At 43.0% G+C, this 27,297-nt stretch overlaps 1 protein-coding gene across 1 annotated transcript; it reads left to right on the top strand.

The window, feature by feature from the left end:
• The first annotated feature begins 11,400 nt into the window (after positions 1-11,400).
• Positions 11,401-26,024, top strand: MAEL (maelstrom spermatogenic transposon silencer). The gene is made up of 12 exons (XM_087758118.1): positions 11,401-11,622; positions 12,340-12,426; positions 14,622-14,724; positions 16,729-16,884; positions 17,402-17,443; positions 18,353-18,480; positions 19,528-19,582; positions 20,168-20,309; positions 21,472-21,534; positions 22,416-22,548; positions 22,807-22,885; positions 23,693-26,024. The coding sequence occupies exons 2-12, from the start codon at positions 12,361-12,363 to the stop codon at positions 23,806-23,808; spliced, it is 1,083 nt and encodes a 360-aa protein (XP_087614244.1). The 5' UTR covers positions 11,401-11,622; positions 12,340-12,360; the 3' UTR covers positions 23,809-26,024.
• Positions 26,025-27,297: the final 1,273 nt, after the last annotated feature.

The following is a 27,297-nucleotide window of genomic DNA, read 5'->3' as shown; positions in this document are numbered from 1 at the left end:
CTGGAGTTCACAAACTGAACTTTTGTGATTGTCTAATCCAGCTTTCTTAATAAAATAGGCCACATCACTGTGCCACACTACATCCTGTTTGAACTACAGTGTATCTGTTAGAAAAAGAATCACAGAATACTTTGGGTTGGAAGGGACCTCACCTTTCCCCTAATTTCATCTAACTTCACTTTCTAGTACTGCCAAGCTAGATGGAAAGGCCTTCTTAAGGCATTTCTGAACAGAGGTAATGACAGGCTATGATCAAAGCACCCTTTAACATTCTCTTTGGAAGTTCAACAGACTGTTATTTTGCTATACTCTTGAGCTAACAGCAGACCTGGAGAGAACATCCCAGGCACAGTTGCTAAAAGCATGAAAGCAGAAGTACTACAGCATCATCACTCCTGCTTAATATTTTGTTTATCCTTGCAAGGATTATGCTTTTAGTCCTTTTGATATAGCATCACATGCAGAGCTCCTCTTTGGTGGATATCCCACTCTATCACCTTGTAATTAACTATTCCCTCAATCTTTGTATCATTTGCAAGTATCTGTGATGACTGTATTCCTTCAAAGGTATCAACAAATAGTAGTATGCAGCCAAGAAGTGACCTAAGAAAGATCTTGCAGAAAATGTGCAATTAGAATTCCTCATTGCAAATTACATTTTGAGACAATGTTTTATCTGGGGACTGGATGATCTCTGTATCATTGCATTTCCTTGATTGAGTGTTTTGTGGTCAAGTCACAGGCCTCACATGTCTGAATGCATTACCTTTAGTAACCACACTTAATACCTTTTTGATGCAATTACAAACCAATGTGACAGAATCTATTTTCTGCAAACCCATGTTGGTTGGCATTAATTACATGACTTTTCTGTAATTCATTATTGAAGCAACTCCTATATCAGTGATTCTATTCTTTTGCCTGGGATCCCTGTCAGTCTGACAGGTCTGTAATTACCCAGGTCATCTTACTTAGGGCCAGATCCAAAACAAGACTTTGGAAGATTTTTGGTACCTAATGTTTAGAACTGCAATCTAAAAACCCCTCATTCAGCAGCAATTTGAGACTGAAAGCACACGTGTACTGTCAAAGTTGACTACACGCTTACAATTTTCCTTCTTTGCATGCCCAGATAGTCCTGGGCACACAGATGTCTAACAAGCACCCAAGCTAAGGCTTATATGCATCGGGGTTGTCACAGCCAGATCCCTGTTTTCCGCCTGAAAACCTAGTCTTATTAGATATTAAGGATTTCCGGTATTTGTCCAGGATGCTGGAACAACGTGGTGGTTTCCCTGGAGCCACGGCATTGAAGATAATTGAAATTTATGGCATAGAGGGGATGCAGCTGTACCACACATGCAGCTGGTTGCCACGTACCTTGTAACAGGTTTAGTGGTTCTGGGGCGTGCTGGTCAGCAGGGTTACAGCACTTGCCCAGCAAGTCCCATGCATCCCACAACCCCATCACCTGCTGCACTGCAACTCCCAGCACAAGCACTAATATTTCTGAAGAGCAGACAGAAGCATAGCAGCTCTCACTTGAGTTCCACCAGAAACCTGAGAGAAAGATGCTGGTATCACCTGGGAGGCCTAATCCAGGGCATTCACAATAGGTCTAACACTCAGCAAAGCCCTGCAAAGGCAGGCAAGGGAACAAGGCGGGGGGATGTGGCTTACCTTTTATAAAAAGGCCTCCTGACGCTTAGGTGTTCAAAGCTACATCCTTAATCATACAGCTGAGATGAAAGGCACACTCCACTCCTTTTGCAGTTGTGGCACTGTTCAGAAAGAAACCCAAGATTCCTTAGGTGAAAAGGAGTGAGACCAAGAGAAAGGTGACAGCTATAGCTTACTGGTTAAATTATTCGCCTAGGGAAGGGGAAGCCTGCAGGCTCTGATCCCTGAAATGTTTATGCATATGAACATATGAAACAATAATAATTACTGTACTGGAAAGGCAAAGTTCCCATTTTGTATCACTCTCCAGGGAAATTGTGGGTTTAAATCCTCCATAACCAGGTTGAGAAAGACATCAGCTGTGAGATCATGTGATAAAAGCTGGTCTACACACCCACGAAGGAGTGCAGGGGGGGTTGCCTAAATTGGGGGTAGCCCAAATAAGACCCTGCCCTGACTCCTCCCACACCCATCACAGGAGCCATCAGCTCATCAAAGGTGCCTAGGTACCTAGGAGTTAAGTGTTGGCATATCAAGTAATTTAATTGAATTAAATGCTTTAAAAAAAAAAAAGTAATATATAAATACTGGCACAACACTTGCTTTTATCCACTGGAATAGCCCCAGCGCTACAAAACTTATTTACAAATCAGTATAAATGGTCCAGAGAACTCCTTTGCCAGCTACATTAAACAGCAGGCAATCGAAGAGTTAAAACATGAGTTCTTTCAGAGACACTGGGCTCTCCCCAGTGCCCTGGGGAAGAATCCTGATGACATGATGCTCTGAAGATGATCTGTTCCCTGTTGTTTCTCTGCCCCCCACCCCACTTAGGAAAATCCTCTCTCTCTCCCCTGCTTATGAATTTTATTTTTCAACCACACCTCTAGCCCTAGGAGAGCTATTACTGGAGCCTTCTGTTTTTCAAGCAGTTGATGCACACATTATCTGAATTTCTTTAAAAGGAAGGGCTACTAAAGGGTGGGTCCCAAAGCTGCCCACAAGAGAAAAGAACATGGTGTGAAGGAAAGTAAAACAAATGTGCACAGATGCACTCCTAGCAACAACTCTTGCAGTAATATAACAATAAATACTCGCCTTTCTGCCTGAAAAACTAGACTCTGCAGAAGTGTATTTACAAGATACAAGGTATTTCTTGCAGCCTCTCCTCAGAGATTTAGCATTAATGTATGAGGAACTAGACCAGAATATAAATTATTTTCACAACAGTGAAAGTGATTTTAAAAACACTCACCTGTTCTCATTGAGTTTACATCGCGATTTTATACATTTATAACAATGTGACTCCTCCTGTATGTTTAACAGCAAATTCAGTAAGTTGTTCACAAACATAAAACAAACAGTTTCACTGGATTTGAGTAAGACAGGATAGCATCCAGAAGACTAAACTGCGCTAGCATTTTTTAACCCTCAGAGAAACCAGCCACCAGTGAGATGCAAGAGCAATCTGGTCTGACCTTACCTGCCAGCACTTCCAGCAGTGACAAACATAATCAGCTAAGCCAAAGATTTAAGCCTAAACAACAGCTACCTCCTTTGGAGCTAAACAGACTTACATTACCTAACCAGAAGATGAAAAAAGCAGTTAGGCTGAGGAGAAGAGACAGAGTTTTCCAGTGATTTGGAATTGCATTGAGGTGTTTTATCCCCGTTTTTATCCTCATGCCTAGGTTTACAGTAAAGTCAAGAGGATAGAGGACTGGAAATAATCTTCCAAGTCACGGCTACACCATTCATTTTCATTGAGATTGTCTGGGTTACTCCACTGAAGGTGGCTGCATGAGAAGCGACACGTGTGCTGGCTCTTGTTCTACACTACGCAGGCTCTGAAGGAACTGCAACCACATGCTGTAGGAGATCCCCCAAAAGACAAGGGGAACGTTGAGGAATGTGGGAGACATCGCACGCCTGGGACAAGAAAAACCTGGCCAGAATTTAATCAGGTCCTATGCCAACACTGCCACTTCAGTAACCCTATTTCGGGTCAAACATAGGATCCTCTGTTGCAGGCAGCCAGATTTCACAATTCCTTCTGTAAACTGATTAAACTTTGTTTTAAAGCCAGTTGTGGTTATTGCCCTGCTAATTTCCTTTTTTTTTTACTATGGCCAGTGAAGATCATTTGGTGTTTGAGAGAGATCAACAGAACGATTAAGGGGGGAAGCAACTCATCAAGATGATGCAGATCAGGTTATTTCCAGCCTTTATCTTATCTGAACTCACTCTGATGACTCACTCTGCAAACTTTCAGTGAAGGAAGTGTCAATTATGTCAATGGGACATATGAAAGGAAAAAAAAAACCAACAAAAAACAACCCAAAACCACAAAAAGAGAGCCTGGACAGCAGCCTCAGTTTTGTATAACATGAGCTCCCAAATTATTATTCATAAGCAAGTTTGCCTTTCCAAGCACACACATGCCCTCCGTCCTGATTTCAACTGTGATAATTTTCTTCCTAGTAGGTGGTGTAGTGCTATGTTTTGGATTTCGGGTGAGAATAATGTTGAGAACACACCGATGTTTCAGTTGTTGCTGAGCAGTGCTTACACCGGTCAAGGACTTTTCAGCTTCCCCTGCTCTGCCAGGTGCACAAGAAGCTGGGAGGGGGCACAGCCAGGACAGCTGGTTTAGATTGGATAGTAGGAAAAACTTCTTCACCGAAAGGGCAGTCAGGCACTGGAACAGGTTGCCCACGGAAGTGGTTGAGTCTCCATCCCTGGAGGTATTTAAGAGACAGGTAGACGTGGTGCTTAGGGACATGGTTTAGTGGTGAATCGGGGTAAGAACTCCCTGTCTTCATAGCTCTTGCTCCTCCAACTGTGTTCAGAAAGGAAATGTCTGTTTTGTTGAAGGGGATCACCCGCTAGCTCACATTCAGGCTTATCACAGAAAATATGCTGTCTGAAGGCAGAGTTCAGGTTTACCTTCCAGTCTGGCCTTCCTTTCCCTGTCAGCCCCCACGGGAGGGCTTCGCTGCCCAGCAACTTCCAGAAGCTTCTGCGGCCTCTGGCAGCCACCTCCTGATTGGCTGGTGGGTGATTGTTACCTGCGTGCTGACTGGCAGGTTCTGGAATGTGGGTGGGGCCTGGGGAGGAAAGCGAGGTGGTGTAGGGCCCTGGCCGGCTGGGGCAAGTCGGGTAGGCATCTCGCTGGTCAGCCGGGGCAAGTTGGGTAGGCATCTGGCTGGCCAGTCAGGGCAAATGGGGTAGGCATCTGGCTGGCTGGCCGGGGCAAGTCGGGTAGGCATCTGGCTGGCCGGCTGGAGCAAGTCGGGTAGGCATCTGTTGGTCAGCCAGGGCAAGTGGGGTAGGCATCTGGCTGGCCAGTCGGGGCAAATGGGGTAGGCATCTGTTGGTCAGCCAGGGCAAATGGGGTAGGCATCTGGCTGTCTGGCTGCGGCATGTGGTGTAGCGCTATTGCTGGTCACTTGGGGTAAGTGTTTTAGCACTCTTGCTGGCTAGCCAGGGCAAGCGGTGTAGGGCTCCAACTGACCCGCCGTGGGATGTGGGGTAGGGCTCTGGTTGGCCGGCTGGGGCAAGTGGGGTAGGGCCCTGGCTGGCTGGCCGGGGCAAGGGAGGTAGCACTCTGGCTGGCTGGCCAGCCGGGGCAAGTGGGGTAGGCATCTGGCTGGCCAGCCGGGGCAAGTGGTGTGGGGCTCTGACTGACCCGCCGTGGCAAATGGGGTAGGACTCGGGCTGGCCAGCTGGGGAAAGTGATGTATGGGTCTGGCTGGCCGGCCTGGGCAAGTGGGTGTCCTGGTTTCAGCTGGGACAGAGTTAATTTTCTTCCTCGTAGCTGGTCTAGTGGTGTGTTTTGGATTTGGGGTGAGAATAATGTTGAGAAGACACTGATGGTTTAGATGTTGCTAAGCAGTGCTTACACTCGTCAAAGCCTTTTCAGCTTCCAGTTATCCAAAGATCCAGGTGAAGTCCCTGGATACACCTGGAATCGACTGCCCCAGGGGTGGAAGCAGAGCCCCACCATTTGCCATGGACTGATCCAGACTCTATTGGAACAGGGTGGGGCTCCGGAACTCCTGCAATGCGTTGAGGACATCATCGTGTGGGGCAACACAGCAGAAGAGGTGGTTTCTGAGAAAGGGAAGAAAACAGTCCAAATCCTTCCGGAGGCCGGCTTTGCCATAAAAGAAAGTAAGGTCAAGGGACCTGCGCAGGAGATCCAGTTTTGAGGAATAAAACGGCAAGATGGATGTCGTCAGATCCCAATGGAGGTGATCAACAACAGAACAGCCATGTTTCCACCAACCAGCACGACAGGCAGGACAGGATGGCCGCAGCCGGGGAGCCTCGAGGTCGACCCCGAGGGTTGTGGAGTCGGGGATACAGAGGATCGGAGGCCCGCTCCACTCCAGCTGAAAAGGAGATAGTGGCAGCGTGTGAAGGGGTTCGAGCCGCTTTGGAAGTGGTTGGGACTGAAGCACAGCTCCTCCTGGCACCCCGACTGCCAGTGCTGGGCTGGATGTTCAAAGGGAGGGTCCCCTGTGCACATCACGCAACTGATGCTACGTGGAGTAAGTGGGTCGCGCTGATCACACAACCCCAGTTGCCCGGGCATCTTGGAAGTGATCATGGACTGGCCATGAAAAGGGGCTTTAGAGTGCAACTATACAAGTTTAACTATTGTACAAAATTATTGAAGTAAGGAGTCTTGTAATCTCTCAGCGAAGGCCAGTTCCTGATAAGAACAGAAACTTTTCTTAAAAACCAGCTGAAACCGACCCTGCAGTTTGGACAAGAGTCAAGGAGCAACTGAGTCTGCGCAAGAACAAGGGGTTACTAGCGGTGACGAAGAAGAGTCATCAGCCTTCATCCCCACGACCCCCTGCGAGCACCACCAGGAGGCACCGCGCAAGCGCGGTTGGGAGGGGTTTATGGAAACGACCTCTTGGGGCTAAATTTAATACAATAGGCGTATTGGGAAACCTTATGTGTATGTAATACTTTTCCGTATAAATCCAGGACAAGCCACCACGTGGGCACGCACGGCTTTGGCGGGATGACCCCCCGTGCTGCCCAGCGCTGAATAAACATACCTACTTTACAACCTTACGGGTTGTGGAGTCTGTTGCCGCACGTCAGTTTGGCGAGCCAGGCAGGAGAGTCTCTGCTCAACCGCGGGATCGACTGCGGAGCGGACGCTCCTAGGCGCGCCCCGAGCACCTTCCTCGGAGGAGCCTCCGCTGCTGGCCACTCACCGTGGGAGCAGACAACAAACTCCTGAAGCCGCGGATTAAACGGTATGTTTAACAAGAAGGGCCAGTAAGTCGAACGCTTGGCCGGGGCTGCTGGTAAGCCGCACAGAGACGTCTGGCGTGCAGCATAGTCCCCGTAGGGGAGGAGGGTACCCTGGCCGATAGAGCGGCCAAAGAAATTTGCTGGCCGATAGAGCGGCCAAGGAGATTTGCTGACCGATAGAGCAGCCGCTAGCGATCTTGGGGGTAGATCGAGCAAATCTGAGGTCACCGCTGCATCCCGGTGCCTAGGGAGAGGCATGAACAGCAGAGGAAGGGGTAGTTTGAGATATAATAATAACAATGTGCTTATTGTAAAGGGTTCAGACACTGGAAAAAGAATGCCCCCAGCAGACACGTCATTTGAAGACTGTGGCAGAAGTACAAGAGAATGATTGACGGGGTTCACACCTTGTTAAACAAAATGTTAATGATGTGAGAGCAACTGGGCAGGTTGAAAAGGCTTTTTTCTTGAGACCATTAAAATTTAGAATTGGGAAGAGTGTGGGGATTCACAAATTTCTCTACCTGCCTGAGGCTCCTCGACCATTACTGGGGAGGGACCTATTAGACCACAATAAAATTTAGAAATGGGGAAACTGAATTTAAAATACCAGATGAAAATCACATTGAAATTTTAAGTTTGGTTCGTACTGAACCCCACATTAAAGCAGTAGTATTAAAAAAAAATTATAGAAGAGTTTATAAAATGTGGACTATTAATTGCATGCTCTTCAGAATATAACACTCCCATTCTGCCTGTCAAAAAGCCTGATGGCAAAAGCCATCGATTGGCACAAGATTTGCGGGCCATAAATCAAGTAGTTGAAGATTTGTGTCCAGTAGTGGCAAACCCATATACTCTGCTGACTAGTTTAAAAGAAACCTATGAATGGTTTACTGTATTAGATTTAAAGGATGCATTCTTTTGCCTCACCTTGGCTCCAGAAAGCCACAATTTATTTGCCTTTGAATGGGAAAACCCTGATACAGGACGGAAAACCCAACTGACCTGGACAGTGCTACCCCAAGGATTTGAAAATAGCCCTGCCATTATTAGAAATCAATGAGCTAAGGAATTGGAGACCTGGGAGAGGCCCCCAGGAAACTGGATTCTTTTGCAGTATGTGGATGATATCTTAGCAGCCACAGAAAAGGATGAAAAGTGTAAGGAATGGACTGTGAGCTTGTTGAATTTTCTGGGATTAAGTGGTTATCGAGTCTCATTACAGAAAGCCCAAATCCTGAAGAAGGAAGTGATATACCTGGGATTTGTGATTGCTAAGGGACAAAGACAGCTCGGGAATGACCGAAAGGAAGCTATCTGCAGGACTCCAGAACCGACCATGGTAAAAGAGCCTGGAACCTTTTTGGGAATGACAGGTTGGTGCTGATTATGGTTGCAAGGAACTGGAATTGGAGCTAATGAAGGCTCCAGCTTTGGACCTACCAGATGTAACAAAACCTTTCTGGCTGTTCTCGTATGAAAGGCAAGGAGTGGCTCTGGGAATTCTGGCCCAGAAGCTGGGTCCTTCTAAACGAACTGTAGAAGTAAGCAAAGGATGGCCGGGACGCCTTCGGGCAGTGGCCGCCGTTGTTTTGATTATCCAAAAAGCTCGAAAATTTACTTTGGGACAAAAGATGATTGTGTAACCTCCACAAAAAGGGGGACACTGGCTTTAAACTGTATATGCAAGCAGACCAAACTTGAAGGAGGAGCCACTGGAGGAAGCCGACCGAAGGTGGTATACTGATGGGAGCAGTTTCGTAAAGAATGGAGTTGGAATGGCAGGATATGCTGTAACCACCACAGACGAACTGGTGGAAGCAACGTCACTCCCTAAGGGCACATCTGCACAACGAGCTGAAATAATTGCCCTAGCGAGAGCGTTTGAGCTGGCCGAAGGGCTGCGAGTAAATGGACGGATTCAAAATATGCCTTTGGTGTAGTCCACGCCCATGGAGCAATTTGGAAGGAATGAGGATTCTTGACTGCTCAAGGGAAAGGTATAAAACGTGCTGATATAATTTATGCTGTACAACTTCCACCAGCAGTGGCAATTATGCACTGCAAAGGATATCAGAAAGGTAACACTGACAGGGAAGTGGGAAATAAATTGGCTGATTACGAGGCAAGGCGAGCTGTGAAACAAGGTGAGGTATTAAGTAGAAATCCTGAAAAATCTTTGCCACTACCTGAAACAATTGAATATGATGAAAAGGATCAAAAGCTGATCACTAACTTAGGAGCTGAAATCAGCCCATCAGGATGGGCACTGTTGAAAGATAACAGAATAATAGTTCTCTTTAGCATATTATGGAAACTTATAAAAACAGAGCACAACAAAACTCATTGGGGAACTGAAGCCTTATACAACTCTCAAGTTGTAGCTAGAAATTTATATCGGACTCTAAAGACTGTAGTTTATAGATGTGAAGTATTGCACTATTGCACAGGTTATCCACGAATGCGAAACATGTGCTGCGATCAAGCAACTTCCCCTGCCCTGCCAGCGAGAAGCTGGGAGGGGGCACAGCCAGGACAGCTGACCCAGACTGGCCACAGGGCTGTTCCATACCGTATGACGTCATGCTCAGCATATGAACTGGGGGGAGGTGGCTGGGCAGCGGCGATCGCTGCTCGGGGACGGGCTGGGCATCGGTCGGCGGGGGGTGAGCAATTGTATCGTGTAGCACCTGCTTTGTATGTTATTATTGTGTTATTATTCTATTATTATTACCATTATTACTACTACTACTATGACTACTATTCTATTTTATTTTACTTCAATTATTAAACTCTTGTTATCCCAAGCCACGAGTTTTCTGACTTTTACCCTTCCAGTTCTCTCCCCCGTCCCACCAGGGCGGGGAAGCGAGCGAGCGGCTGTGTGGTGCTTAGTTGCTGGCTGGGGTTAAACCATGCCACCTCTCATCTCCTCCACTTTTCTACCGCGTATCTCAAAACCGAACCCAGGCCTCTTAACTGAAGTTGGTCTTCATCTCTTTCTCCACTCCTTCCTGCATCTTCTGGGCTCCTACCTCATTATCTGTCACCCCCTAATCTCCCCTAGCACCCCAGGTCCTGTTAGCACTTGGAGCGCTACTGGAGGCATCAGAGTAGGCGCATCACCGTGATCATCTTGTCTCATGAAGTACCAGCTCCTCGTGAGCTCGCTGTCAGGGAGCAGCAGGCACCGGGCTGCTCCCGAAGGAGCAGAAAGCTGGGAGCCAAGTTGTGGGGGGCATGCAGGCTGCAGGGCAGGCACCTTGCCAGCCAGTGCCCAGCCCGACGGTGAGATGCAGTAAGATCCCTGTTTTGGCCTAGATGAAGTAGTTGCAACCAGTAATAATGTTCTCAATATTTTCAGAAGTCCCACGTACCAGTAGATGTGTTTTGGATATGTAATTCCAGTTGGTCTCTTCTTTTTCTGTTCCTTTTTTTTGTTTGTTTATACATATGAACATATACATGGGAACATATGTACAGGTATACATATGAACTGTGTTCAGTTTTGGGCCCCTCACTACAAGGACATTGAGGTGCTGGAGCGTGTCCAGAGAAGAGCAACGAAGCTGGTGAAGGGTCTGGAGCACAAGTCTGGTGAGGAGCGGCTGAGGGAGCTGGGCTTGTTTAGCTTGGAGAAGAGGAGGCTGAGGGGAGACCTTATTGCTCTCTACAGCCACCTGAAAGGAGGTTGTAGCGAGGTGGGGGTCGGTCTCTTCTCCCAAGTAACAAGCGATAGGACGAGAGGAAACGGCCTCAAGTTGCGCCAGGGGAGGTTTAGGTTGGATATGAGGAAAAATTTCTTCACCAAAAAGGGTTGTCATCACTGGAACAGGCTGCCCAGGGAAGTGGTTGAGTCTCCGTCCCTGGAGGTATTTAAGAGACAGGTAGACGTGGTGCTTAGGGACATGGTTTAGTGGTGGACTTGGCAGTGCTAGGTTAACGGTTGGACTTGATGATCTTGAAGGTCTTTTCCAACCTTAACGATTCTAGGATTCTGTATCTATTTGCATAAATGAATGTAGTGACTCTTTGTAAGGATTTTGCTCAATTTAGTATTTAACACTATTGAGAGTGAGAGGATATAGAGGCGTATGACCCTTTTATTTTGAAAAAGCAGCACATTGCCATTTTGTGAGGGTGGAGAGCCTGCGTTCTGAATGTCTATGGGAACTTGGTGCAAGTTGTTGCTCCCACTGGGTATTTCTTTTCCTTCAGCACCCAAAGAACGTTAAAAAAAGCCAAAAAAACCCCTCAAACAATCTGTCCTCCAGGCCCATCCTGAGGTGACGGTTAACACCCGAGGTGTGGGCGGGGCAAGGGCCCCCAGCCCGGGCGGCCGTAACGCCTGACCGTTACCCGCCTCTTCCCGCCAAAAGCCGAGCCCCGCCCCGCCCCGCCGGCGGCTCCTCAGGGCGCCCCGCCCCGAGAGGCGGGCGGGCTGCCAGCCGGCCCGGCGGTCCCTCCCTCGGCGGGGCTGCAGAGCGGCGTGGCGGGGAGAGGCCGAGGGCCGGCGGGGTCTGAGCCGCCGTGGCGCAGCGCAAGGGCTCTACCAGCCGCTACTGCTTCTTCGTGCGCGACCAGCTGCCCGAGCTGCAGCGGCGCGGGCTGTCTGTGACCCGCGTGGTCGACGCCGTCCCCTACTGCTCCCAGGCGTGGGCGGTGAGGGGAAGGAAGGACCCTCTCCCGCCCGCCGCCCCTCGCCTCTCCGGCTTCCTCTCGCGCGGAGCGGCGTCGGGTTAAGGGCAGCTTCATGGCGGGGAGGGCAGGGGGGAGGTCCGCGGCGTGGTCCTGCTCCAGCCGCAGTGTGCCGGGGCCGTGGGTTTCCTAGCAGCTCACCTGCCTGTTGCTGGTGGGGAGCCACCACCCCTCAGGTGGCTCTGTGCGGTGGCCCTGTGCAGGTTGCGTGGTGGGCAAAATGTCAGTGTGGCCTTTCTCAGAGGGTAAACTAGCTGGTGGCTCAGCTGCCGTACGTTTAGCGGTTCAAATGGGCATCTTGAGTGGCCTCAGCTGGCTCTAGCTAAGAAGGACAAGACGGGGGCAGCTCTGGCATTTTTGCCGTGGGTAGTGGCATCCCTGGCTGGTAAGAGTAGTTTCAGAAGACCCCTTGTTTGTGGTGGGGCAGTGCTAGTTTGCCCTCGGCTGAAGATGCTTCAAAAGCACGTGCTCGCTAGGTGTTTTGAATCAAAGCTTATGGCTTCGTTGGGGAGAAAGCTACGGGAAATGTTTGAGTCAACGTTAGCAGTTGGCAGTTCTTGCCAAGGACTGACAATGTCCTTTGGAAATGCACAATTAATTTCTTATACAGAGTTTGTTGCTTCGTGGAACTCCTAGAAAGAAGCAGTAAACCCTTTTTTTAACAATTTGCTTTCCTTCAAGTTGCTGACTAAGGAGGAAAAGATGGCATACACAGAGAAGGCTCGTAAGTGGAATGAAAAGAAACGCTCTCAGAAGACAGTGAAAGAGGTAAATGCTGCAAAAGGAACACCCTTCGATATAGCTAAATAAGAGGGAGAGTAAGCGCTGTTGAGGTTTGGTCAGCTGTGACGTTATGGAAGATCACCTGCTCTCCATAGTCTCCAGCCTCTGGAGGTTATGGCTGCTGTAGTAGTCCATACCATTATGAAGGTTACACAGAAAATTGTTCTCGTTTGAATTGAAGGTGAAAATGCTCTATACCATTTTAAACCAGCACAGCTTTTTCCTTTGGGCTCTTTTACCAAGTAAAATGTAGTTCTCCAACAACTGAGTTTTATGTTTAACAATATTTTCCAGTGACTGATCTACAATTTTTTTTTATTTATAATACTGTAAATTGGTTTGACTTCTGGTCATAGGTTCATGTTGCTTTTGCTTTGTGGATGTCCTTAATTTAGGTGGTCCTTGTCTGACGGCCTGAAACCATATCTTATATGCAGCTGATTTGACATTCTTGAGTGGCTGTGTGGTACACTAGGTCAATGAAATGTTGCAACCTACACACAAAAAGTATAGTTACGCCTTGCCATTATTTTTAGATTGGCTTGATTATGGAGAGAATAGTAATGCTATGGTGGAGGACAAAATCCCACAATATAGAAGTAAGCAGTTACGTTAAGCTGAATGTGGTTGTGGTCAGAAATAGTGCTAAAGAGATCCCTGCTATTATTTACTGTCTTGAAAAGGTGTGTGTGTGTCCCTTTTTTTTTCCCCCTTCTGTTTGTCTCTCTCCCTCCCTCTCCCAGCAGTTCCCTGAAGCATAGTTTGCTTCAGAGTTTGAATTCTGTGAGGTGTCAGAAAACTTCTTATATTCCAGTCTTGGTTGGCAATGTAAAAACTTGTGTGTCAAAGCAAAGAGCCTGATTGAGTATACGGAGAATACTGCATTTACTTCTTCATCCCATATTGCTAGATACTGACTATGAACTACAAATTACTGATGAGGGTAACTTTTAGGACTTTAAAACACGTGATGCTAGAGAGAATGACAGCATGATCGTAGTTCTGAGTAACTAGTAAATCCGGATTAGTTAATTTAGTCAATCTAGACTAGTAGGGACATGTTAGGCAATGTTTTCTGATTTTGGGGGCCTGCCTGTATGGGGAAGAGCTGTTTAAAACGTGATCATCATTGTCTTATTTAGCAGGCTAGGGGTATGTAATTAATGGAGCTCCATTTTCATACATAATGGAGAGCTACATGAAATGACAACTAAGTCATAAATGGAGGCTTCTGCATTTCCTTCCACAAGCGATAGAATTTTAGAAAGCTGTAATCAGGGAAAGGAATAATTGCTTTACCAAAATAAAGAGCATCATCCTTATTGCCTATCAGTGGAAATAGGGAAGTGTGTATGTATGAGATTATATGTGATTTCAATTTATTAATCACATCCCTGTACACAGACAACCACAGTTATTTTGTGTAGTGAAAGGTCTCGGTTGTCTTTTGGAGGTGACTTAAGCTTATTTGGATGGTACTAATTCCTCATTTTATTTTAAATGGTTCAAACTGATAATCAACAACCTTTGGCTAAGATGGTCACCTAGAATTAGTTTACCTGGATGTGGATGTTATTCCCAATTTGGGTCTTGAATGATTGAATTCTGTAAGCCTGCCAGGTTACTCTTCCTGTCCTCTTCAAAGGTTATTGTTCACACATGGATTTGTAGTGGTTAATGGGCATATGCGCCCCTCTTACTTGCTCTGTGCCAGCGTAATCTGATGACTTCCTTGAGGGTTTATCAGCTTTTCATGAATTCCATTCCTACTCAAAGGCAACTAATGCATGTGCCAAACTTTTTCCTAAAGTTTATGGAAAAAGTTTTGAAATTCCAATTTGAAAAGTTCCTCACCTGTGACAAGAGGTTGAACCTAGCAAAATAAGTTTGTTTGGTTTTTTTTTTTTAAATTACATTTTGCAAATATAGCTGTAGTTGTTTCCAGTTGTAGTGAGTTGACCAAGGTACTAAGATACCTCTCTCTCTTTTTGTTAGAAGAGAAATCTTGCCTTCCTGGTCTGCAAGTACACAGGCACTTGTATATAAACTGCAGACTTGTTCCACCTAACCATAACTGTTAGTGGATGTCATATGTTCCTCTAATAGAAGGAGGTGAAGGACTTTATTGGGGATTAGTAGACTCTTTTGATTTTTTTTTTTAACCTTCTCATCTTTTCCAGACATGTAATCTGGCCCATCCGGTTCCTGCTTGTCCGACCACAAAGATGCCCAGTGTTACTTCTCTTCCAGATGCCTCTGCTATGTCCTGGAAGAATGATCAGGGTATAGTAATCTTAAAGCTGTTGATCCTGGTAGATAAAAGCTTGCCCTTTATAGATATTCTCAATGGTACCTATACAAAGGCTGTTTACATTTTGCTGATAGACATCTGTGTCAACTGTTTCTTTGTTTTAAAATGGTCTGCTGCTGTAAAAAGGTCTTTTGTAGTGTAGAGGGAAGTCAGTGCAAATGTGTCCTGTCCATTCTGTGTGTCGTCCTCCGGGCAAAACAATTCTGTCCTCTGTTTTTTAGCTTGATGGGAGTATAGCCACTAATAGTATCTTCACAATTATTTCAAGGTTTTTAAGAAAAAGGTAATTCTTCAACTCCTACATTTATGACTTACAAGGCCTAATCCAAGTTCAGCATAAAAGAATACTTGTACCAGTTTTAAAGGGTGAAGAGCTGTTAGATATCAATGTTCAAAATTTGTATGGTAGAGGTGTTAAATAAAACAATGACCTGGTCTCTTTGGGAGAATAAAAGAGGGGATATGTACTTTGTCAGTGCTTTTATAACATCCTGGCTTGCTTCCTTATTGAAAGAACTCTTGGAAACTGAACCTTTCTTATCTGTACCCCCTCTTTAAATGGATGTTTTGATTAGAATTGAGTAATGAGCACATCTGTAATCTTTTCCTCATGAATATTACATTATTCTGAAAAATGATAAATGGTAGTGCTTACAAGAGAAGTCAAGCAAGCAGTTAATATAAGCCGTATTTGTTGTGTGGTTAAGTTTCCACTCAAGCCTTTTACGTAACAAGTCTCTTGAACTATTTTTGTGTTGTCATGGTTATGGAGAGGCAGGAAAAAAGTGTAATACCTGTTAGCGTCCTCCCTGCCAGAGGTCATGCTCCGCTGTCACTGTGATGCAAATCTGATCAGGCTGATCATGGTGGCTTGAGCTGACACAACTGATCTTGAAACTGAATGAGAGGGATAGTGGTAAGGGATAACTGAGATGCATTTTATGATGTTGCTCCTTAATATTTCTCGGTAAAAGTCCTGTATGGTTTCTGGTAGCTATATCCATCTTTTCATAAGGAAAGCAGTTCAAACTCAGGTAGGAGAGGTATCTTTCCTGTGACCCTGCAGCTTGTAGAGTTTAAGACCCATATAAGAGAGCATCAGCATTCAAGGTTAGGACAACTGGTGTTAAATGCCATAAAGTCTGACCCACAGCAGCATTTCTGTGTAAAAACAGCTATACATCTCTCTTATTTAGTAGAATAAGTAGGATTTTTTGATGAGGGGCAGAAGTTAAGGGTAAGAATTAAATAGCTACCTTAAACTTCAATGTGAATGTTATGTGACATTCATGAAGAGAAGGATTAAGGTGTATTGTGAAATATTTTTCATAGTTGAATACTTTTTAAATTAGTAAATGATAAATTTATTTCTGAACACTTGCCTTGGCTATTCTTGCTGCTTTCTTTGGGAGCTCATTTAGCAGAGGAGAAGCAATCCTTTTAATTGTCAGACTTCTCATCTCCTCTTACACTAGAAGATTATTGCCAGCTCATTTAACTTGTGTAAGTTACTGAATTGAGGTTGTGAGGCTGTTTTGCAGTTACAGATTTTATTTTCTAACTTTATTTTCCTAAAGGATGAAGAGACCTATTATAAAAAGGTATAGTGGTTCCTGTTGGATTCCAGGCCTGTTAACATTCTTGTGGGTTTGATTTTTTTTTAATTGCTTTTATTTTTTGTTGGTTGGTTGGTTGTTTTTTGTTTTTTTTTTTCCCTGATCTCTACACACAGTAGCATTTATGGAAGGTGTACCAGGACTACCGATACTCCTGAATCTTGCACAAGTATTAGTTACCTTGTCATCTCAGATAAAGATCTGTGTGCTTTACTTGGTCATTACCCTACTTTACTCACTCATATGATAAAGCGCACCAAAGCTTTCACTGGATGAGGTGAGGCCAGGATGGCTTGCTGTAACTTCCGGTGGCTCTTCTGAAAATGTGTTGTTGTGGTTTGGTTTTTTTTTTTCTTTCAGCTGTGGTTGCAGAAATCTTCTACTTCCTGAACATTTACAGCCATGGCAAATTGCCATCCCACTGTGAACAGCGCTTCCTTCCTTGCGAGATTGGGTGTGTCAGGTACTCCCTACAGAATGGCATAATGGCTGATTTCCATCACTTCATAGATCCAGGTGAGTTCCAAGGAAGGGAGACAAGAAGTAGTTCATCTTGCTTTGGGCTGAGAGGGAGGCTTTCTAGTGTCACCGCTGCCCAGATTAGATTTCTGGTACTAAGACAGGTTTATTTCTTTGACTATAAGTGGTTGGACTTCTTAAAATATTGGAGCAGTGCTGATTGTCTCTGAAGAGATGGACTTAAGCATCAGAACTGCATGAAGCTTCAAAGAGGGTAGAATAAATCCAGGAGGACCTTCAAATGTTTGTGCTTTATATTTCATGCCAACAAATGTTTGTCTTGATTGGACCTAAACACACACACTATACAATATGCTTTGTTTTTTAAAATGCCTATAACTGAAAATAACTTTTTCAAAAATAGTTGTGGCACTTGTACAAGGCCATAAGAGAAGATGAAGCTATTCCTTTCTGTACATGAAACAATGGTGTATAGTTGAGAGTTAAGGATCTGTCATTGTGGATGTTGGATGATGATTGTTCTTTTTCTCCCGTCTCCCCCGCTCTTCTGCAGAAGTACCACCACGTGGTTTTCGGTACCACTGCCAGGCTGCTAGTGAGTATCAATGGAGAAAAAGAATAGTATGCAAAGGTGTACAGTTTTAGACTCAGCTTATCTGATCTGTATCCAAGCGTTTTGTAAATCTACAGTTTTGCCTTCTGGGAACTTGTCAAGTTTTGAAGAAAAATGAATGACAGAGCAGCTTGTCACAGTCACCTTTTGTATGTTTCTTGTACCCACAAATGGCAGAGTGCTTCACCCGAAATGGTTTTGTCAATGGCAGAGTTGTTTGTATTTTGTCGTCTTATTTAATTCAGTGATAACTGCAGTATGTTCTTCTTAAATGGGACAACTTTGTGTGGCTTTAAATGCTTTCAAGCCCATCTGAGCAGAGTATCCTTCCCTTGATAGTCCTTGTGTATATCTTCAGCCTGAGGTGCTAATTCATAATAGGGTAACTCAAAGACACTAGTTTGTATTTAAAAGTTGTAAGTGTTTTGCAGCTTTACATATATCAACAAAGTTAAAGTATTTATACTGTTGTTGTGTCTGGCTTGGCCTGCCTTATTTCCCTTGTGACTCTTAAGAAGAGTTTATAGATTCCAGTTTGTTTCTATTAGGACGCTTCCTCCCCTTGTGTACAGAGGGAGCAAACTTGGCCTGTTTTCCTATGTCAAATACTTAGATAATGGCCCTTTAAAGGGGTGGGGGTATGTGTGTGTGTGTTTGCTCACAGCCCAGACCTGCCAGTCTTCTGCTGGGAAGCAAGGTTTTGATAGCTTAATCACAGACACTGCCTGTAGAGAAGAGGAGATGTGTGTGTTTGTGTGTATGCATATATGTATATAAAAAGATACAAAGGAGGCGGGAACTGTATCATTTAAGGAAACAGGACTTCTCATAAACTGTTTTTTTCTTTTTTTTTTCTGCCTTCCCCTGCCCCCCCCCCCCCCCCCCCCTTAGGTGATGCCACTCATAAGATCCCTATATCTGGATTTAATCTTTCATGTACTTCTTACGCAGTTGTCTTACGGGAGCTTCTTGAGTTTGTCCAGCCAGCCAGCAGTGTTCGGCCTCACTTTTACTGCAGGGTATGACCAAGGTCAAAGTAAGGTGCTCTGAACAGGTTGCCCAGAGAGGTGGTAGGTGCCCCATCCTTGGAAACATTCAAGGCCAGGCTGGATGGGGCTCCGAGTAACCTGATCTAGTTGAGATGTCCCTGCCCATGGCAGGGGGGATGGACTAGATGACCTTTAAAGGTCCCTTCCATCCCAAAGCATTCTATGATTCTATGATAAATCAAAACCTCTAGTTTCACTTCTGTTGCATGACTATGGAGATACTTCACTCTAAAACCTAATGAGTGTGCAGATGAGTGGGAAAAGACACTCTTTTCAAAAGTTTTCCAGTTCCATGCACGAAGAAACGGCCCCTAGAAGCTAACCTTTTTATAAATCAGAGACCTAATTTTCTACCTTCTTATTTTCAGCCTGTACTCTGGCTCTAGTCTACTGATGAACATTTGACTTGGTCTCTGACATTGTTTTGACTTAGATTAAGGGCTTTTAAGATTGACTTAAATTGATTGTGCTGAATAATAGTCACACAATCCTTCTTGTCTAAAGGATGTTTTTACATTTTTATGACTCTTTCCCCATGAGAATACTGTACATCTTAATTTTTGCTCAAGTTTCATTTGCCAATGTGCAAAGCAAAACATTAGGATTCAGAGGCGTTTAAGCTTCGTGACAGATATATGACATTTTGATTCCATTCAAGCCTAATGTCAATCCTTAAAAAGGTGGGGAGGGTCAAGATCTTGAGCTCCATCCATAAATATAGTGCTCTGAAGAAATACACATGAAAAAAAATCTCAGAGCACTTAACGTACTATAGTATGGGTTAACCTTTAACCTGTCCCCAAGCATTAGTCCAAGATTTCTCCTGGGGTTTGGTTGGAAAGCTTTTGTGGCATTTGGTTCCTCTTCAAGATAATTTTCAGGAAGAGTGTACATTCAGTCCCACAAACATTGAATTTTGTTTTAGAGGTGAGTTTTTCAGACGTAGTCAGAAGTCTTGCAGATGTCAGAATTATATACTGTACTTCTTCAATGTGACTGAAATTTTCTTTCCTCTAGTCTAATGACAGATTCCGAATTAACTGGTGTCTCAATCGAATGGCTAGCATAACAGGTGGGAAATGGATCATTTTTGGCCTTCCCTGCACCCCTCCCCCCCCGCCAAAGAAGGATTGTGTAATCATGGACAGGTTTGAAAATCTTTGGGTCTCAAAGGTTTCATAAAAGCTGGTACTGACAGCCAGAACTACTTTGCATGCTTCTTCCTCTCCTTTTCCTCCCCATCAGTGACAGTAAAACAGGAGCATGTTCAGCTAACTGGCTAACAAGCACATCCATAGGATAACATACACCATTTCTTGCTCAGCCAGTTAAAGGAGCACTAGAGGCAGTGAGATTACTGTGAAGGTGAGCGTATGGGTAACACATGGGAAAACTAACAGCTTCTGAGCAGAGATGGCCTGCAAGTAGGGTATGTAATTACTGAGGTGGAGAAAATTATGGGAATATAGGATGACCCGCTTTGCTAGGAAGCCAAGTTTCATAAAAACCACTGGTGGAATAACTTGTTAAGGTTTACAAGAGCTTTGATGCTCTGGTAAGAGGCTGGGCAGTGAACAGGGACTGACTGAGAAGTGAGCTGAACAGAATATTCACTCACTCTTTTGTTCTCCTGACCTGGATTTTCTCTGAGCTATAGGCATTGAGAGCTACCTGGAGATTCTTGCAGTAGAAGACCTGGTAATAGAACTGTACCGGAAGAAATACCAAAAGGAGCCATCCAAGACTTGGGTGTGTAGAGAACTGGATGTATTCCTGTGGGATTTCTCCAGTAATACCAGGTATGTTGAGTTCTTCATTGTGGAAACGTCTATTAGCCTGATGTGTCTTGGTGCCCTACATATAGCTTATATGCTGCTGTGCTAGAACGTTCTGCAAGCCTTCTAATCAGAAATGCTTCTAGTCACATCATGAGTACAATTGGAAATGAAAAATACTTTCCCAAAAGAAGTGTAAAGATAGACAGCTTTTTAATGCTGAGTCTGGGGCCTAATTTAAAGGAAGGGGTAAAACATGGTAATAAAATATATTGTGCTATTTAACTGGAAATCATAGAATTGAGAAGATTCAGACTCTCTCAGAAGCATAATCTGGATGGGACCTGGCTGTTGCTATACATCAAATGCCTCATGCTGCTGCTGTGATGAGGGACACGTATGTTTGCCTGTGGTATAAATCAAGTTCTCAAGCATAAGCATTAAGCTAGATCCTATCCTTTTTCTTCTTTTTCCTTTTTTTTTTTTTTTCTTCCTTATGTGTCTTGATCGGTAAAGCTTTTCCTGCGTTCGGATTCTTCCATGTTTGTACAAAGAAGTGCTATGTAGCTTGTGTTGCAGGGGAATATTTAGTGATGACGCAGTTAACTTAGGAATATACTTTAATTTTTCCTCTGCTACTGTTTTAAGTAAGAATCAATAATTTGATCTTAAATTTTAGTAGATCTTTAAAAAGAAATTATTCTTGGAAGTCTGCTTACAGTATGGATTTTGGGATTATCAGTGTCACTTTATGTTTTTATAGTCAAGCAGTTTTCCATTTCGCTAGAGGGAGACCTTAACAAGAATGGGAAAATGTACTTTAAAACACACATTTGGAGAGGAAAGTGAGGATACTTATACTAAGAGGAACTATTTCACATTAATGGAAAACTTCAAATTGTTACCTTTAAATTCCATTTGTCTCTTCGGACTCTCTTTTCTCCCTTCCCCCCACCTCAGCATGAAGCAGGTTGCCTGTTAAGCATGCCTTTTAACTCTGCATAAACCACTTAGAGCTTAATTATTGAACACTGGTCCTCTGTGAAATTTTAAAGGTACTATATGGTCACTGAGACAAAAAGAACATCTTTACTATTTGTTCGTGTTCCTTCTGACCAGACCAACTATTCATGTTAATTAATGATGTAGATGCTTCTGAAATAAGCCTGCACTTTTTTTCATGTAGGTGCAAGTGGCATGAAGAGAACGATATACTCTGCTGTGCTTTGGCATCCTGTAAGAAAATTGCGTGAGTATTGCTATAGAGTTATCTCCAATATGATGACTTTTTATTTTGTTACAGATGCCTGTTTTTGGCTCTGGCTTCTCTGACTGCCTGGAGCACTGTAGTTCTAGATCTTGAGTTTTATTTATTCCCTCCATCCCCAAGATTTTGTTCTATTTGTAACTTTCATTGTTGTTTGTATGGCTTAGCAGTATGCTGTAAGTCTTAGCATTTTGATGTCATTTCTGTGATAGTAATGTCCACCACTCTGTAGTCATCCTTTCACTACCTCCACTTACTATTGGAGAGTTGAGAGAAGTGCTAATTACATTGGGACTCACTGTTTTTCTTCAGAGGTTTAGTATACCTGTATTTGGTAAGACATTCTCAGTATATTCTAGTACATCTCTACTTTGGAAACTTATACTGCCTTACATATAATGTAGATACATATGGTTCTGTAATCTTTTTGGTGTGGGGAGAGGGAAAGTAAATAGTTGGGAAACAAGGAAATGCCATTTAAGATGTCAGTCAGTAGTAGTAGCACTTTGAGGGAGATAATAACAAGAGTTTTTTAAATGAAAGACTATTCATTATGCACTGTTATGCCTTGCAAAAAAATGTTGCTTTTCATACTTTTCAGGGGCTGCATTTGATAGTGTGGGGAAGCAGTTGTTTTAATTTCATGTGTAGTTGCAGAATAGGCTGGTGGTCTTGGAAGGATGCAGGCTAACTATTTAGCTGCTGCAATAATGTCCTTCCGCCCTCCGTCATCCGCTCTGTGCATCTCAGTCTGTGGTTGCTTTTGTTTGCCAGTTGAAGAACTAAAAATGCTGTGCTTCTGTACCTAAGCATTACAGCCCTCTTAGCCAAACTTTTCTTGTTTTCTTTTTTTCTCGATCAAGTTACTGCATCAGTAAATCTTTAGCTAATGTGTATGGAGTCTCACTGACAGCAGCTCACCTACCTCTTCAAGACTCTGATTATGGTGAAAGCAGAAATACCAAGATGGTGATACTGGATGCTGGACGTTTTCAGGTCAGATTTTTTAAACTGGTATCCTGTTTTATGTCTAGTTAACTCAAGTGTTCAAACTTGCAAATTTCAGGTTAGCTGTTTTCTCATTGGATGCTGACTTTTGTGATGTATATCGGGCAGACTGATGAAAGAAAAATAATCACTAGCTGGGTCATTTCTTACGATTTTTGACCATAATTCATAGGCTTCATGGATAGTTGTGTATACTGCATTTTAGAAGACACACATATCATTTGCAATGTTTATTCCTTCATACAGAAAATGAAGGCTGAGGGTTCTGGATGCAACAGACATTTCGCTTCTCCAAGTCAGGATCAAGAGCTTGTCCCTTCTAATTGTGAGTTTGAAAGTTTCACATTTGTAAGGGGAAAGAGGTATTTAAACTTAATCCAATTGCTGCTTTTTCAAATTTCTGGGCTTAGATGTTGCCTGTCAGTGGCATAAAGCTTAAACAACTCTGCATGAGCCGCGTTTATTCCTGCCCATGGATTTCAGTGAATTTCTGAAGACATAAAGAGCTGCCCTTTTCATACTGAATTCAATCTTATGGTCAAAAAGGTCTCTCAAAATTTAGTTTTTCTTACAAATGTTGCTCTCTGGTTTATACCCCCTTATTTTTCTACTACACGAAGTCTGTTTTCATATGCTTAGGTGCTTTGAGGCAGGGCCATTTTTAAAATACTTTCCTTGCTCTTAAGTCATTATATTTGCAGACTCAGCTGGTACTTGTTGCAAGTATTCTGTTATAGCTCAGTTTATGAGGAATGCTCATTTAAAATCTTCTTTTTGGAGACAAAATTTTTTTTAATAGAAGTCATAGGAGCTCGGTTCATCTGCTCAGTTCATGACTAATTTTCAGAGGACGAGAATCAAGTTTGCAAGACAAATAACTGTAAGAATTCTGAGTTTGTAGCTTATTTTCTTGCATATAAAATACACGCTGAATTAAACTCCAAAACTGTTCCAATTATAAATCATGAGATCTTATGGTCTTGGTGTTTATAGAGGACACAACCCCTGTCTCTGACTTTTTGTGTTAGAGCTATTGAATAGGTTCAGCTCCACAGCATATGAAGAACAATTCCATTAATTTATGCAAGCTTTAAAGGCTGATTTGATTTGCAAACTGTATTCAATTTAATAGGTGATTCTCCATGTGGTGTGAAGACTTCTCTTTATGGAACAAGTACCATGAGAGGAAGAGGAATTACTCGATTGTTGAAAAGTGCATCTGATCTATCCAAGTCTTTCAGTAATTGAAAATCTTTTTTACATCCAGGAGCGCTGTAAATTCTGATTTTCCTTGTTTCCCTGAGATAACCAGCAGTTTCTCCAGACTGCAGTTTTTCATCTTATGTGCAACCATGGACAGTTCAAGTTCTTGTTAGAATGATAAAACTATTGACTGGATTTAAAGAAGACGAAAATCTTGTTTATTATCTACAGGAAGACTTACTTTGAAGGGACCTGACCGTTGCATCCTCTCTTTAAAAATACATGCATGCTAGTTCTATTTCTTAATGGATGGAGTACAAATTCAAGATCAATTAGTCAATATCATTGGCTTAGAAGAATTCTTTAGTGGCCAATGTGACTTTAAACAAGTGCTTTATTTCTTCTTCAATAACCTCCTTCCCCTCCTCTGCATGTGGAAGATAGAATTTCAGTGCATAACAGTCTCTCCCCAAAAAGTGATGGGGGAGCTTGGAGGTATGAAGGGCTGCACTAGAGGAATTAAAAGGGTAACAGTCTTATGAGCAAACCTTCAATCTGTCAGTTCCAGCCATGAAGAATTTGAGTGGTTATTCAAGGCAAAAAAGCAGGCTTTCTATGTCTTGGAAGAAATGCAGTGGCAAATTTATCCATCTATTAATGTTCTTCTAGAGGCACAGATTATATACATCAGGAACAAGTACAACATAGATATTGTTTTTTCCTTTGTATCAGTTTTCTGTTTAAAAAAATGTATGTCCCTCAAACTTACAGACTGAAGAGAAGGTGTAGGTGTTACGGGGTTTTTTGAAAGGAATATCAAATTCTAACTGATATATTAATCTGCAGATATAATTTCACAAGTTTAGTCAGGCTGGGTAGATACCAGTCATAATTGTTTAAGGGCACATAAAAACTGGGAGACTGATGTATCACTGGGAAGTTACATGTTGCATTTTGTTGGAGGTACAAGTCTTGGACTAGTTCCCAAAAAGTTGTTTGTTGCCTGAGCCTCATCCTTAGTTGTTGTGTCTTTAAGCAACTGATTCTCAGAAATAAGAGCTTATTTTTTTAAGTTGTTTCTCCATTTTGTTGCAACAGAGGTCCAGTTGTGAATTACTATTTCCATAGCAACTAACTGTGAGAAGATATTTATTTCATTCCTTGTAGCAACTGAAACTCAGTTCATTCTTTTGGATAATAGGGAAAAAAAAAAACCCAAACCAACAAAACAAAACCCAACCAAAATAAGAGGTCAACTCATTTATGAATAAACTCGAGCATGCTGATCAGTATGTTAAAAAAGGCCAATTTCTGGTTTAGTTGGAAACCTGTTACCATTGCTGTACAGCCAGTTGAGGCCCTTTTTCCAGTATTGTAGGATCACTGAACCATTTTGATGCCTAACAGTTTGCTTATACCACTGAATTTTCTTGACTTATTCTGTATTTCTTTCCTTTGAGGCGGCTGTTCTACTTGCTAAATTTCACCAGATGAGGACAATACACCTCTGAGAGTGAGATTTACAAATGAAACATCTGGGAACATTGTAAAAGTGTTAAGAGTGTCTATTTAGTAGTGGTAAAGGCTTCTCTGCATTGGAATAGAGTTGTTTGAGTTTTGAGTTTCTTAACTGACAGCCATTGCTGCATTGACAGCCATTGCTGCATTGACATTTAAAAACACACAACTGTAATCTTTGAATTATTTTCAGAGGTCAGTGTTGCAATAGAAGTTTCATGTTTCAGTTCTTATGAAGAATTCATTAGTATTAAAAGATTTCTTCAGTATCAGTGTAAGTACACAAACCTAAGAGCATTTGTTACTATGCTTAAGGTGTTATACATCTTCAATACTGAGATAAAGAATCTGAGCAGAAATGGAGAAATACAGAATTAGGGTTCCATGGCATGTCTGTACCTTATCGCCTGTAACTTAAAATGGTACATAAGGTGTAGAAGATCTACTTACATGCTGTAGGCAGTGAGCTGTTAAGTAGGGCAGTAACTGTCTTCCTGCAATAACCAACAACCTGTGGTGTTTTTTGTAGTGAAAACTGTAAGATCTGTATAATGAGAATGAGTACACTAACTTGATTTAGCCCGTTTAATACTATTATTCTGGATATATTGAGGGGGATCCCTAACAGCTATTGGAGGATGATAGAAAATTCTTTCGGTTTTGGAGCTCTGTTTCCCTGACTGTTTTGTCATTTGAAACTCTGTTTGATTTCTTGAAAAATAAATTCTGCTTAATAAACACAATACAGTAATGCTTCTCTCCTTTAAGGGAAAAGTAAAGACGAGGGAAAGATGGTGACTTATAACCTTAGCACACTTCTTAAGTGCAAGTAATAGTACTGGTAAGGCACAAATTGTGGGTCAAAATCAGAAAAAAATTCTCCCCACTTGCATGACAAAATTCTCAAGGGGAAATAAAAAATAAAAAAAAGGGCAGAATGGCTCTTGAGCAGAGTTTGAGTGATGCAGCCTGGGAGCTTTAAACATGTACTTTGCACATGGTAAAAAGTAACTAACTTAATACACTCTGCATATGGGTGTATAGGTACCATACAAATTGAACTGTCTAAAGAATTGTTTTTTTAAAGGAGACATCTAACAGATTCTATCAGACGTGACTTTCTGACCTCCTATTAGCGTAGCTTACTCAGTCCCATGGCAGCAATGGATAAAAGTCATCCTGGCTTTGCATACGCTTTAGAAAGTTAATAGGTATTTTTGTTCTTGTTATACGAGTTAAGTAGGTGAATTGTGCATAACTACTCTACTGTAAAGGTTTTGGCTAGGAGAACACTTGTCTGAGGGTCACGAAAACACAATGGACTGTGGTGACAACTTTGCTGATCTAGTCTATGACATCAGTATATTAACCTGTAATCGCGTATTTCTTCTGTTACATAATATTCAAGAGTATATAACTGATATTGAAAAATAAAGCATGTTCCTGTAGAGTAAGCAGTAGAAGCTTCATGTAGTAGAAGGTATGAATTTGACTGTTGCTTGTGCACTTCTGGCTTGCCTGCCTTCTCCTTTTGATAAACTGTAGAAACTAGGTATGCGGAAGAAGTTCCTATTGATTACTGTCTCTGCTCCAGCTAAGAATATTCTTATCAGTACCTTGTACTCTGATTTAGCAAAAATGTTCTCTTAAGTATATACATATATACTGTAGATACAGAATACGTGGTTTTGATGTCTTCAGCCTTCCAAAACAAATTTCAAATTAAATTGATCTTACCAGTAAAGATCAAGGTGAAGGTGGCATTCAGTTCCTTGTCCTTCTCCTTGTCCTTTATGACCAGGTCCCCATTCCCATTCAGATGCACCCACAGAAGTCCTTGCCCTTCATGTGCTTCACCAGATTTAGCTTTGGGTGGGCTTCGGCTTTCCTACCCCCATACCTGCACACTCACAGCATCTCTCTATTTCTCCCAGATCACTCATCTTGTGCTTCTACCTCCTGTACGTTTCCTTTTTATGTCTGAGTTTTGTCAGGAGCTCTTTGGTCAACCTCCGC

The sequence above is a fragment of the Nipponia nippon genome, unplaced genomic scaffold (assembly GCF_047370975.1).
Source record: "Nipponia nippon isolate SJK-2023a ecotype South Korea unplaced genomic scaffold, ASM4737097v1 scaffold_2, whole genome shotgun sequence".
NCBI classification, from domain to species: domain Eukaryota; kingdom Metazoa; phylum Chordata; class Aves; order Pelecaniformes; family Threskiornithidae; genus Nipponia; species Nipponia nippon.
This window is presented reverse-complemented; position numbering and strand designations above follow the sequence as displayed.